The 13,121-nt window shown below is 40.5% G+C and overlaps 1 protein-coding gene across 1 annotated transcript; it reads left to right on the forward strand.

Annotated features, from left to right (window-relative positions):
- Positions 1-1,431: 1,431 nt before the first annotated feature.
- LOC141287758 (dihydropyrimidinase-related protein 2-like) lies at positions 1,432-7,006 on the forward strand. Its single transcript, XM_073819890.1, has 4 exons — positions 1,432-1,467; positions 1,660-1,839; positions 2,540-2,705; positions 4,584-7,006. The coding sequence occupies exons 1-4, from the start codon at positions 1,432-1,434 to the stop codon at positions 4,673-4,675; spliced, it is 474 nt and encodes a 157-aa protein (XP_073675991.1). The 3' UTR covers positions 4,676-7,006.
- Positions 7,007-13,121: the final 6,115 nt, after the last annotated feature.

Below are 13,121 nucleotides of genomic sequence, written 5' to 3' on the forward strand. Positions count from 1 at the left end.
GTTTTAGGATTCTGCTGACTCACTCGCTCTGTCGGCTCCTGTTTGTCAATGAAGCTGATGCTGCGATCTGTACTGATTTAATTTGACACGAATGAGACGCTGGAGTGGTCAAATATAGACCTATATGTGACCCTGGACCACAAAACCAGTCTTAAGTCGCTGGGGTATATTTGTAGCAATAGCCAAAAATACATTGTATGGGTCAAAATTATTGATTTTTCTTTTATGTCAAAAATCATTTGGAAATTAAGTAAAGATCATGTTACATTAAGATTTTTTGTAAAATTCCTACTGTAAACCTATCAAAATGTAATTTTTGATTAGTAATATGCATTGTTAAGAACTTAATTTGGACAACTTTAAAGGTGATTTTCTCAGTATTTTGATTTTTTTGCACCCTTAGATTCCAGATTTTCAAATAGATGTATCTCGGCCAAATATTGTCCTATCCTACCAAACTATACATCAATAGAAAGCTTATTTATTGAGCTTTCATATGATGTATATATCTCAGTTTTGTAAAATGTAACCTTATGACTGGTTTTGTGGTCCAGGGTCACATATCTGAGCTAGAGCTCGGCAATAATTATCGAGATATAAATAAATGTTCGATATAGTTAGACATCAGTTGGCCATAGTGGCAGCACTGAATGTAAACAATGCCACTTAACAGAACGAAACTTGCATATTGTGCTGATTATTGCTGCTGAAAATGATCAGTTTTTGTCATGTTTTGGGCTGTACTAATCTGTCAGACTGGGAAAAACATTTGTAGTACTATAGACTGCTAAAAGTTATAGCAAATCAAGGAGAAGAGTGCAAAAAACTGTCTGAGGAACAAAAGGCGTTTGTGGTTGGCCAAACTGATCCAGGATTTCCAGGGCAAGAATCTTGACAACATTAGTGTTTGCTCCTATCATTTCCAGTCATGTACGTGAAATATTAGACTAATCTTAATTAATACTGCTCGCACGTATCTTTACCACCTATTAACTTTAGGTGGTCAAAATATTGCGCCCTTTCCTGCTTACTAAGCCTATGATCCTGCTTACTAAGTCTATGATTTAGCAGCTTCCACAAGTTATTTCCATGGTTTAGAGAGACAAAAAATGTAATATTAATATTGCAGCCTGCACTGCAAACTGTGCTGGAGATAGACAAACTTCCATGCAATTTAGTGGTTTTGTGGTCCAGGGTCACATTTGTGTTGTACTGTTCTGAAACAGTGTTGTAAATACAATTAACCACTGATTCTAGTTGTATACTCATTTGGAAGGCCAAACAAAGTACTTTCGCTTTCGCAACGAAACACACAGCATCTCCACAACATGGCATCAGCTGCAACAATACTACAGAATAAAAGTTATGCCTTTTCCCTTTGCGTATACATTTGGGCGGTGTTATGCAAATCTTCCCACCCGTGATGTAGACATGTGGGGGCATGTTTTAATTGAGCCACTTAAGAAGGTGTGGCTAAGTTTTTACCTTTTATAAAGAATATCTCTTTGGGTTTAAGACTTTGAAGTTGAAGTCTTTGCAACTTTGCAAATCTTATATATGCCCAAAAAGCTTGTAACACTCCAAAGACAAAGGAAAAGATGACATCGCATCATATGACCTTTAAAGATAAGAGCTTTTCCCTCATTCTGTCTTTCTCAGGCGGTGGAGTACAACATCTTTGAGGGGATTGAGGTGCGTGGCGCTCCTCTGGTGGTGATCAGCCAGGGCAAGATCGTCCTAGAAGATGGAAACATCCACACCACCGAGGGTTCTGGACGCTACATCACCCGTAAACCCTTCCCAGACTACGTCTACAAGAGGATAAAGGCTCGCAGCAGGGTAAATACACAATATACACAGATGCATATACAAACAGAGGACTAGGGCTGCCCTCGACTAACGATATAATAATTGCTGTATGAATGTGTCTGTGAAAAACAGCAAGGAGACTGCATTAATGTTTTAATAATTTACTGATAAACGAGTGCTTTCTATGTTTTCGGCTTAAGAGATGAAGTCGGCGACACTGACTCATCATAGTGTAGTGATGCACAGCTTGCATGTTTCATATGGATTACATAATCTGAAATCATTTGTTTTCTGTTTGAATTGGTTCATTTAAAAGTAGACATTTCACTCTATAGATATATTTTTCATGTCTGTAAGTCAAGTTTACACAGTTTCGAAGTTTCGCTCTTAAGTGCACAGAGACTGAGATGGCAGAAAGCGCATCCTGTTTGCTTTCATTATTTTACAAAAGCGCAACGTTTTGTTGTTATTCTGAGTGCACACAAATAAATGTAGAGTCTTTACAGATAGGAAATATGTAACACTTTTATTTGTATGACAAAAAATGAGTATTATAAGAGCAAGTAGTTGCTTTTCTGCGACTAAGCAACTAATAAAATTTTGGTCAACCAAGCCTCTTCTCGTTGACTAACAGTTAGTTGACTATTAGGGGGCAGCCCTAAATAGGACTCCCAGTTTAATTAGTCATAGATTATTAGAAATGTGTCTAAATACGCATTTGTCATCGCAGGTTGCTGAGCTGCGTGGAGTCCCACGAGGTCTATATGACGGCCCGGTGTGTGAGGTCACTGTGACACCTAAGGTCATGACCCCTGTCACCTCCGGTAAGACTTCTCCGGTCAAACTGGCTCCTCAACCAGTTCGCAACCTGCATCAGTCTGGATTCAGCCTGTCTGGTGTGTATACGACTAAATCTCCTATACTATTTTTTTTTTTTTTTTGAAAGAAATGTATATCATTAGCTACTGTAGGACTTTTTAGAATGGCATACTACCATACTACTATTTTGGCAGTATGCTTTTAGGAAACACAATGCATTAAAAGCCAGGGGTGTAAACTTTTGAACAGAATGAAGGTGTGTACATTTTTCTTATTTTGCCTAAATATTATATCTTTTTAATTTAGTACTGCCCTTCAAAAGCTTGCCCAGAAGACAAACCAAGTTACATTTTCTCTTATATTTAAATTCAAAAAGTAGCCACGTACAACGATAGCACACCGTATCTCAAAATGCATTGTGCTCAACTTGACCTTAAGTTATTAGATTAGATTAAAATTGTGATTGTACTATATTGCAAATCTTTGCTATGTGATTGTTTATATTGCTGCAAAATATAACTTAAAGTTAGATAATAAATTTGTAAAGTTAAATAATAAACTATTTCTGCATGACAGTATACTCACAATCACCTGCTTGATTGTTTATATAAATTTTTTGATGTTGCATACTTTATGTACATTTATAAAAGAAGAGTTTTATAATATGTTAACCTAAATTACTAAACCAGTCTTAAGTAGCATATTTGTAACAATAGCCAAAAATACAATGTATGGGTCAAAATGATCTATTTTTTTAATGCCAAAAATCATTAGGATATTAAGATGTTCCATGAAAATATTTGGTAAATTTACTGTTGTAAATATATTAAAACTTAAATTTTAATTAATAATATGCGTTGCTAAGAACTTCATTTGGACATCTTTAAAGGAGAACTCCGGTGTGATATTGACCTAAAGTGTATTGAATCATGATACCGAGTGTGAACGTACCTTGCATATTTCATCTCGGTTTGTGTCCAGCTGTCCGAAATCTGGGGTCAGTTAGCCGATGCTCACAACAGGCTGTCAATGAAAGTCAATCGGGCATCGAAGGAGCCATGTAAATAAATCACTGTTTTACGCCATTTACGAGGCACAAAGTAGCTCCACACTTCATCGGTAGACTTCCTAGGGCCCTGACATTTAAAACGAGACATTGACAACTCAGAAAAAGCACCGGTAGTTTATTTACAAGAAGATTTATACAGACATCTTCCACCAGGAACAGAGCAGTCGCCGCCATCTTAAATGTAGTCACGATAAATCGAGTGTCGAGCACCAATGAATTTATCAGGTTATCAACGTATTAGGTTGTAGTTTCCTTCGTGCTCGACACTCGACTTATCGTGACTACATTTAAGATGGCGGCGACTGCTCTGTTCCTGGTGGAAGATGTCTGTATAAATCTTCTTGTAAATAAACTACCGGTGCTTTTTCTGAGTTGTCAATGTCTCGTTTTAAATGTCAGGGCCCTAGGAAGTCTACCGATGAAGTGTGGAGCTACTTTGTGCCTCGTAAATGGCGTAAAACAGTGATTTATTTACATGGCTTTTCCGATGCCCTGTTCACTCTCATAGACAGCCTGTTGTGAGCATCGGCTAACTGACCCCAGATTTCGGACAGCTGGACACAAACCGAGATGAAATATGCAAGGTACGTTCACACTCGGTATCATGATTCAATACACTTTAGGTCAATATCACACCGGAGTTCTCCTTTAATGGCGTTTTTCTCAATATTTCAATTTTTTGGCACCCTCAGATTTCAGATTTTCAAATAGTTGTATCTTGGCCAAATATTGTCCTATCTTCAAAGCTTCAACTGATGTATACATCTCAGTTTCAATAAAAATAACCATTATGATGTCCAGGGTCACTTGTATAGCCCAAATGTTCCAACAAAGGTTTGTTCTGTTCTTGTTATCTAACTCATTTTCTTCTTCCATCATTTCCCAGGGGCTCAAGTTGACGACAATGTCCCGCGTCGTACCACTCAGCGCATTGTGGCACCCCCAGGTGGCAGGGCCAACATTACCAGCCTGGGATAAAATCATTTACTCACTACAGAGAGAAAAGGATAGGGTGGGATGGGGGTTAAAAAAACTTGGGCTTTTCCTGCGGGATCAGTCCAGCCGTCTGGACTGTGTCCCAACAAGCACACCTCTACTTCCTCCCACACTATGTCCATTCGTCCACCCCTAACACCCATCCTTTTAACTCTAGCGGAATGCGTTTTTCTTAGATGGATAAGTTTCAGGATTACTTGGCATAGAACTGGAATAGGTACTGGAAAGTTTGATTAAAAAGCATACTAGCATTCTAGTATGAATACTGTGCGTAGTTTTCTGTATGCATGGAACGACCTACTGTACTGCGCAGTACGCATTGCACTGCATACTGTATCCCATAATGCAATGCAACCTTCCATTTTTAATGAGACAAATGAACTGGAAATCTGTTTTCTTTGTTATTTGTTCTGTCTAAAGTAGATTTTTTACATGCATTGAGAATAAAATGCAAAATAGCTTTTTATTTCCATCTTGATAAATGTCGTAAACATGCAACCATTACTTCGAAAAACAAAAAACGCTGTTTTTAGCCAAGTGTTCCTGAAACTTATCCGGCTAACCAAGTGATCTTCATTCAAAGGACAGGAATTACCCAGCTAACAAAAATATGTTCTTAGAACGTTTCACTAACGTTCCCATTACGTTAAACGTTCAAAGCATCAGCCCAGATAGCACATGTATGTCTGTTAAAGATCTCTTGATCTGGAAAGCCTCTGCTGTGTACAAACGTCTGGCAGACATCTGTAAGATGTCAATTTTAAACACATTCTAAATCATAAACATCTTAAAGACATCTAACAGACGTCTATTTAACATCTAATAGGAAATGTCCAATAGACGTTTTGAAGATGAGCAAACAACATCTTGCAGATGTAAATGGAGACGTCTAATAGGAGGTTAAATGTTTTATCTTGGTTATGTGAATGTTAGAGAAAACAATAATTGAACGTTCCATTTTATCATTTCGCAAATGTTACTTTTGAATGTTCTAAACATTCTAAAAGTAGCACTTGTGGTTAAAAATGTTAGAAAAACGTTCCATGGATGATGTATAATGTTTTTGTGCTAACATTTGATAACGTTATTAAAGACCAGATAGCCAATGTTTGTTTATAATCTTGCCAGAACGTTCTAATAACATTTTGTTGGCTAGGTAGTACTATCCGTCATTTGCCGCCATATTGTAATGTTTTTATTTGTTTGCATTCTGGAAACGAACAGCACAAAACTTCCGCCTGTGTCGTTAAGTATTTAACATGCTGTCGCCATTTTGATTAGTTATTTTCCTTGTAGGAAGAGTCGATGAGTTATTTATTGTGTAGGATTCAAACCACGTTGTATTTTAAATTTTGCAAAAGTGTCAACTCTTCCACAGACGCCTGATTTGTTACGAGTTTTTAGAATGTTGTTTTATAATGAACTTAATAGTTTCCTTTTTTATTTCGATGTAATGTTATGTAATGATTTAGGTTTCAGGTCGACTTCCTGAAATCCTTTCACGTTTGTCTTCCTCACGTTTTTTGCACTTGGTTATTTCTCTCAGTATTATTTGAATGCAGTTCTGGAGATGTTTAGAGCAAAAAAAAAGTGGTGTTTTTGGCCGTGGTGCGCAGTCCTGTGGGGTTTTGGTGTGATTTGAATTCACTCATTTTCCGCTGTAAATGTCAAACTGTCCATTCCTACTTTGTCCCACAGTTGCACAAAGGGGGTCTAACCAGAAACAATACCGTACAGCTCTATGGGCGAATAGCAGATCGTGAGGGAGCTGCTCTTTTCACCCTTTCATTTCGGTTTAGGAGGATGTCGGTTACTATAGCAACTGTCCCGATCGCTCGGTGTGGATGCTGATTAGTTACGACAGCCGTGCCGTGCTGGAGTGTTGTCCCGGTAACCTCTTCACACCGGGGGATTTATTCGTGCACGGGTTCAACCGTTTCCCTGTGATGTCAGGGCAGCTAACATTACACACCCCTTTCCCCGTTCCGTCCCGCAACAGAACCGACCTTTACCGTGACATTTTGAAGGTTGCAGTGACTTTGTCTGTCAAACGGATCGTCCGGCATGTGTAAGGTTGATCAGTGTTATTCTAAAAATGTTAGGGTCACAATTCTTTTCTTACGTTGCAGTTCTGCTTTGTTTTTTATAAATCAACTTGCCTGCCTATTCACCAAGTGATACAGTTCTTGATTAATGTCTGTGAGTGTTGTTATGACAAGCTGAACATTTCTCATGGAAGATATGTACACAATACATCATTCTTCATGTATTTGATTGTTACAATAAACTGCAGTTGTGAACAAAAAGCCTGAACAGCTTGTCCAGTGTCCACCTTCTTCACAAACACAATTCCTATTGCTTAAGTATTTGCGATATTGTGATAGAAAAAATACTGTGTTATTTGTCTGATAATGTTCAATCATTTTTATCCATCCACAACCAAGAGATTTTACTATTCTACATGAGTCAAGGTGATTTTGGCCCATTTGTCATAGAAATTTCTTAGTGTCCCACATTAGGAACACAACTCTCCCACCTTTAGATTTTCTCAGACGAATTGCACTTAGAGCACTAAAATATCTATTATTTTTTTTATGAATGTGTTATCTGCATATTCTCTTTTGATTTGATTAGAACACATCCTGGTGTTTTAAAAATGGCATTGGGTGTGGATTTAACACAATTTATTACACGGCTCTTTGGAATGCTTGATTCTGATTGGTCAGTTGAGACATTTGCAGGTTCGTTCTTTTCAAATAATCACCACTCCAAAGTAATAACGCATAGCCGGTACTACTTGTATGTTTAAAATCCCTCCGTGCCAACAAAGATTACCGTTTGGCGCCATCTTGTGACAAACACTGGACAACCACAATTAACAATGGAAAATTTCGACATTAATCTATTTAAATTGTCTTACTAACGTACATAGTTTGAATGTTAGTCACGTGGTACTATATCGTTTCGCGGAAGGATAAAATGTTAATTTAAAACAAATATGCCAATAAAAGGTTTCAAATTCATATTCATGTCCAGTTTTTTTTTTCCTTATGTGGCAAGTAGCCGTGTAATAAGCGGGATAATAATAAGCTTCGCGTCGGGTCCTGATCACACTGTCGGGGCTTATTTCTGCGATAACTACCGGCTGCCTGTACATTATCTCTTACGTATTGCATAAGTCTGAAATGCACAAAATGTCCCACATTAGGGCAAAATGTGAAACTGTTTCTCATTATCATACTAGTTTTGCTATACTAACCAAATATGAACTATGGCATTCGTAGTAAAACTGTGGATATACAAACAAGATAGTTCATAAATGTTTAATATAATAAAACCATGTTTAATCTGTAACCAAAAACCATGGATTTGTATCTGTGTATTCTCTCTTTCATTTTGTGTCATTTATGGTCCCTACTGACTTCCATAGTATGAAAAACAAATAGTGTGAAAGTCAATGGGGACTAGCATCAGTTTGTTTGCCAGCATTCTTCAAAATATCTCCTTTTGTGTTCAACAGAAGAAAGAGACATATAGGTTTGGAACAACGTTTTGGGGTGAGCTACTGTTTTTTAGGCTTGGGTGGGGACATAATGGCAGACAACAGACATTTATTTGTTTGATAAAATTATTGCTAGGGACAATTTAGTAGTCACTGGATTGGTAGGGACAGTACCCAGCCAGCAATGTCATGTGGGGCCCAGATGAGGGCTTCATGGGCGGCAAATGTGGGCCCCATTATGGGCTTGCACCCGGGATCCACATTGGGGCCAGCCGTGGAAGCCCAGACTTACTAAAAGTGGGACCTGTAAGGGTACTGCATGGGTCTTAATTGGGCAATTCATGCTAAACCCATTTGGGCCCCACCTGCCCAAAGGGGTTTAAAGTGGGTTTGCACCCGGGATCCACATGGGGGCCAGCCGTGGATGCCCAGATGGGTTTTAAGTGGGATCTGTAAGGGTCTTATGTGGGTCCTAACTGGGCAATTCATGCCAAACCCATTTGGGCCACACCTGCCCAAAGGGGTTTAAAGTGGGTTTGCACCCGGGATCCACATGGGGGCCAGCCGTGGATGCCCAGATGGGTTTTAATTGGGATCTGTAAGGGTCTTATGTGGGTCTTAACCGGGCAATACATGTCAGACCCATATGGGGCCCACCAGTCTGTAGGGGTTTAAAGTGGGCTTGCACCCGGGATCCACATGGGGGCCAGCCGTGGATGCCCAGGTGGGTTTTAAGTGGGATCTGTAAGGGTCTTATGTGGGTCTTAACCGGGCAATACATGTCAGACCCATTTGGGGCCCACCAGTCTGTAGGGGTTTAAAGTGGGCTTGCACCCGGGATCCACATAGGGGCACGCCGTGGATGCCCAGGTGGGTTTTAAGTAGGATCTATAAGAGTCTTATGTGGGTCTTAATAGGGCAATTCAGGACAGACCCATTTGGGCCCCACCTGCCCAAAGGGGTTTAAAGTGGGTTTGCACCCGGGTTCCACATGGGGGCCAGCCAACGCCCAGGAGGTCCAGGCCGCACAGACGCCCCCCCTGGGATGTGCCGTAACCCGCCCCCGTGCCCTAGCCACACACCCGGGCGCCCCGGCAGCACAACCCCCCCGCCCCCAATCATTACAATCAAAAACCTTCAAAAAAGTGTCAAAGCATGCTCAAGGTGGACAATTAACATTTTTATTTAAAAGACAAACAACAGTCTGCAATACAAAGTCTGTGCAAATTCCATATAAAATTTACATTTTACATTTCAGCTATTTTTTTAAGAAATACAGCACAATTACATTAAAAGAATATGGGACAGTTCCATCAAAACTTTTAATTAAGTATATGTTTACCTTAAAACTATTAGAAAATATTTCCTGATAATTCACTCACCCCCATGTAATCCAAGATGTTCATATCTTTCTTTCTTTAAGTCGAAAAGAAAGTAAAGTTTTTGAGGAGTAGATTTCAGGATTTTTCTCCATATAGTGGACTTCAGTGGGATTAAGGTCAAGGAAAAAGGTTTCAAAATTTCAATACAGCTTTTAAAGGGCTTTACAAGTTCCCAGTGACCCTTATTCCTGGGATGGGATGATGTAGAGCCCTTTGAAGCTGCATTGACAATTAAATTTGGACCTTCAACCCGTTGGCTCCCATCGAAATTTGGAGAAAAATCCTGGAATGTTTTCCTCAAAAACCTTTTCGACAGAAAAAGAGACAGACACGAGCATCTTGAATGACACAGGGGTGAGTAAATTATCAGAAGGAAATATTTGTATCAGAATTGAACTAGTCCTTTAAAACTGAATACAAAACCAATACATCTACAAAATTGTCAAGATTAACAATTTTATTAGTTTCAGATGTAAATTTAGATTATTGAATTTTTCATTACCAGTTATTCAGAGCTCAGAGGAGAAATTGAACTAAAAATGCATTTATATCTCATTCACATCATTTTATTTTAATCCACAATATTCTACTGACTCCCATGGGCTCCCATACTGTGTGGGTACAAAACTTCGGATTACGAAAAATAGCCACTTTTTAATGGAGCCTTAAACTGCACCTTCTAAAAAGGAGCATCCTTTGGATCAGGCATTAAACTGCCCTCCTGACCTTCTGTGTTCATGAAATCTCCTTCCTCAATCATAAATTTGATCTAATTTATAGAGGTGGTAGCGCATTCTGCCAGCTATATTGAGCCGGTCAGGATGCTCTAGAGGTAGTTTTAGTCCATCCAGCAGGGGGTGCTCGTTTTCTGACATGTACAACGTGGTTCCAAAACTTCGGACTGAGAAAAATAGTGGCTTTTTAATGAAGCCTTAAACCGGCAACCGTAAAGAGGAGCATCTGTCTGATGAGGCATCAAACTGGCCTTAATTATTCCCCACCTTAATTATGACTTTGATATCATTCATTGAGGTGGTAGCGCATACTGCCAGCTATATTGAGCCGGTCAGGATGCTCTATTTTCTGAAAATCTAGTTTGCTGCTTGTGGTAGTTTCAGTATGGCCAGCAGGGGGTGTAATCACCTTCCTCAATCATGAATTTGACCTCATTTATAGGGGTGGTAGCGCAATCTGCCGGCCACTTTGAGCCTGGCAGGATACGCTACCCCTCCGTTAGATCAGATCAGCTTTCTTAAGTTGCCCCAAGCAAGTTCAATTGTTAAATGCAGTAGTCAGAGTCTGGTTGCTCACTGAAACTAAGCAGGCTCAAGCTTGGTCAATATGTGGTTGGAAGACCCTTTGTGGAAATCTAGTTCGCTGCTGGAGGTAGTTTTAGTCCAACCAGCAGGGGGTGCTCGTTTTCTGACATGTACAATGTGGTTCCAAAACTTCGGACTGCGAAAAATAGTGACTTTTTAATGAAGCCTTAAACCGGCAACCGTAAAGAGGAGCATCCGTCTTATGACGCATCAAACTGGCCTCCTGACCTTCTGTGGTCATGAATTCCCCACCTTAATTATGACTTTGATATCATTCATTGAGGTGGTAGCGCATACTGCCAGCTATATTGAGCCGGTCAGGATGCCCTATTTTCTGAAAATCTAGTTTGCTGCTTGTGGTAGTTTCAGTCTGGCCAGCAAGGGGTGTAATCACCTTCCTCAATCATGAATTTGACCTCATTTATAGGGGTGGAAGCGCATTCTGCCGGCCACTTTGAGCCGGGCAGGATACGCTACCCCTCTGGTAGATCAGATCAGCTTTCTTAAGGTGCCATGAGCATGTTCAATTGTTGAATGCAGTAGTCAGAGTCTGGTTGCTCACTGAAGCTAAGCGGGCTCATGCTTGGTCAATATGTGGATGGGGGACCCTTTGTGGGAAACTAGTTTGCTGCTGCAGGTAGTTTTAGTCCAGCCAGCAGTGGTTGCTCGTTCCCTCACATGTACTGTGTGGGTACAAAACTTCGGATTACGAATAATAGCCACTTTTTAATGGAGCCTTAAACTGCACCCTCTAATAAGGCGCATCCTTTGGATCAGGCATTAAACTGCCCTCCTGACCTTCTGTGTTGATGAAATCTCCTTCCTCAATCATGAATTTGATCTAATTTATAGAGGTGGTAGCGCATTCTGCCAGCTGTATTGAGCCAGTCAGGTTGCGCTACTTTTCTGAAAATCTAGTTTGCTACTTGAGGTAGATTCAGTCTGGCCAGCAGGGGGTGTAATCACCTTCCTCAATCATGAATTTGACCCCATTTATAGGGGTGGTAGCGCAATCTGCCGGCCACTTTGAGCCTGGCATGATACGCTACCCCTCTGTTAGATCAGAACAGCTTTCTTAAGGTGCCACGAGCATGTTCAATTGTTGAATGCAGTCGTCAGAGTCTGGTTGCTCACTGAAGCTAAGCAGGCTCAAGCTTGATCAAGATGTGGATGGGAGACCCTTTGTGGAAAACTAGTTTGCTGCTGGAGGTAGTTTTAGTCCAACCAGCAGGGGGTGCTCGTTTTTTGACATGTGGTTCCGAAACTTCGGACTGAGAAAAATAGTGACTTTTTAATGAAGCCTTAAACCGGCAACCGTAAAGAGGAGCATCCGTCTGATGAGGCATCAAACTGGCCTCCTGACCTTCTGGTGTCATGAATTCCCCACCTTAATTATGACTTTGATATCATTCATTGAGGTGGTAGCACATACAGCTAGCTATAATGAGCCGGTCAGGATGCGCTATTTTCTGAAAATCTAGTTTGCTGCTTGTGGTAGTTTCAGTCTGGCCAGCAGGGGGTGAAACCACCTTCCTCAATCATGAATTTGACCTCATTTATAGGGGTGGTAGCGCAATCTGCCGGCCACTTTGAGCCTGGCAGGATACGCTACCCCTCCGTTAGATCAGATCAGCTTTCTTAATTTGCCCCAAGCAAGTTCAATTGTTAAATGCAGTAGTCAGAGTCTGGTTGCTCACTGAAGCTAAGCAGGCTCAAGCTTGGTCAATATGTGGATGGAAGACCCTTTGTCAATATGTTGATGGGAGACCCTTTGTGGAAATCTAGTTTGCTGCTGGAGGTAGTTTTAGTCCAACCAGCAGGGGGTGCTCGTTTTCTGACATGTACAATGTGGTTCCAAAACTTCGGACTGCGAAAAATAGTGACTTTTTAATGAAGCCTTAAACCGGCAACCGTAAAGAGGAGCATCCGTCTGATGACGCATCAAACTGGCCTCCTGACCTTCTGTGGTCATGAATTCCCCACCTTAATTATGACTTTGATATCATTCATTGAGGTGGTAGCGGATATTGGTAGCTATAATGAGCCAGTCAGGATGCGCTCTTTTCTGAAAATCTAGTTTGCTGCTTGTGGTAGTTTCAGTCTGGCCAGCAGGGGGTGAAATCACCTTCCTCAATCATGAATTTGACCTCATTTATAGGGGTGGTAGCGCAACCTGCCGGCCACTTTGAGCCTGGCAGGATACGCTACCCCTCCGTTAGATCAGA

The sequence above is a fragment of the Garra rufa genome, chromosome 15 (assembly GCF_049309525.1).
Source record: "Garra rufa chromosome 15, GarRuf1.0, whole genome shotgun sequence".
Lineage (NCBI taxonomy): Eukaryota > Metazoa > Chordata > Actinopteri > Cypriniformes > Cyprinidae > Garra > Garra rufa.

Excerpts from the sequence above, each read along its gene's own strand:
- LOC141287758 (XM_073819890.1), top strand. The coding sequence starts at position 1,432 with ATGTGGGGGCATGTTTTAATTGAGCCACTTAAGAAG. Across the intron at positions 1,468-1,659 it reads TAATTGAGCCACTTAAGAAG|GCGGTGGAGTACAACATCTT; the intron begins GTGTGGCTAAGT and ends TGTCTTTCTCAG. Across the intron at positions 1,840-2,539 it reads GGATAAAGGCTCGCAGCAGG|GTTGCTGAGCTGCGTGGAGT; the intron begins GTAAATACACAA and ends TTGTCATCGCAG.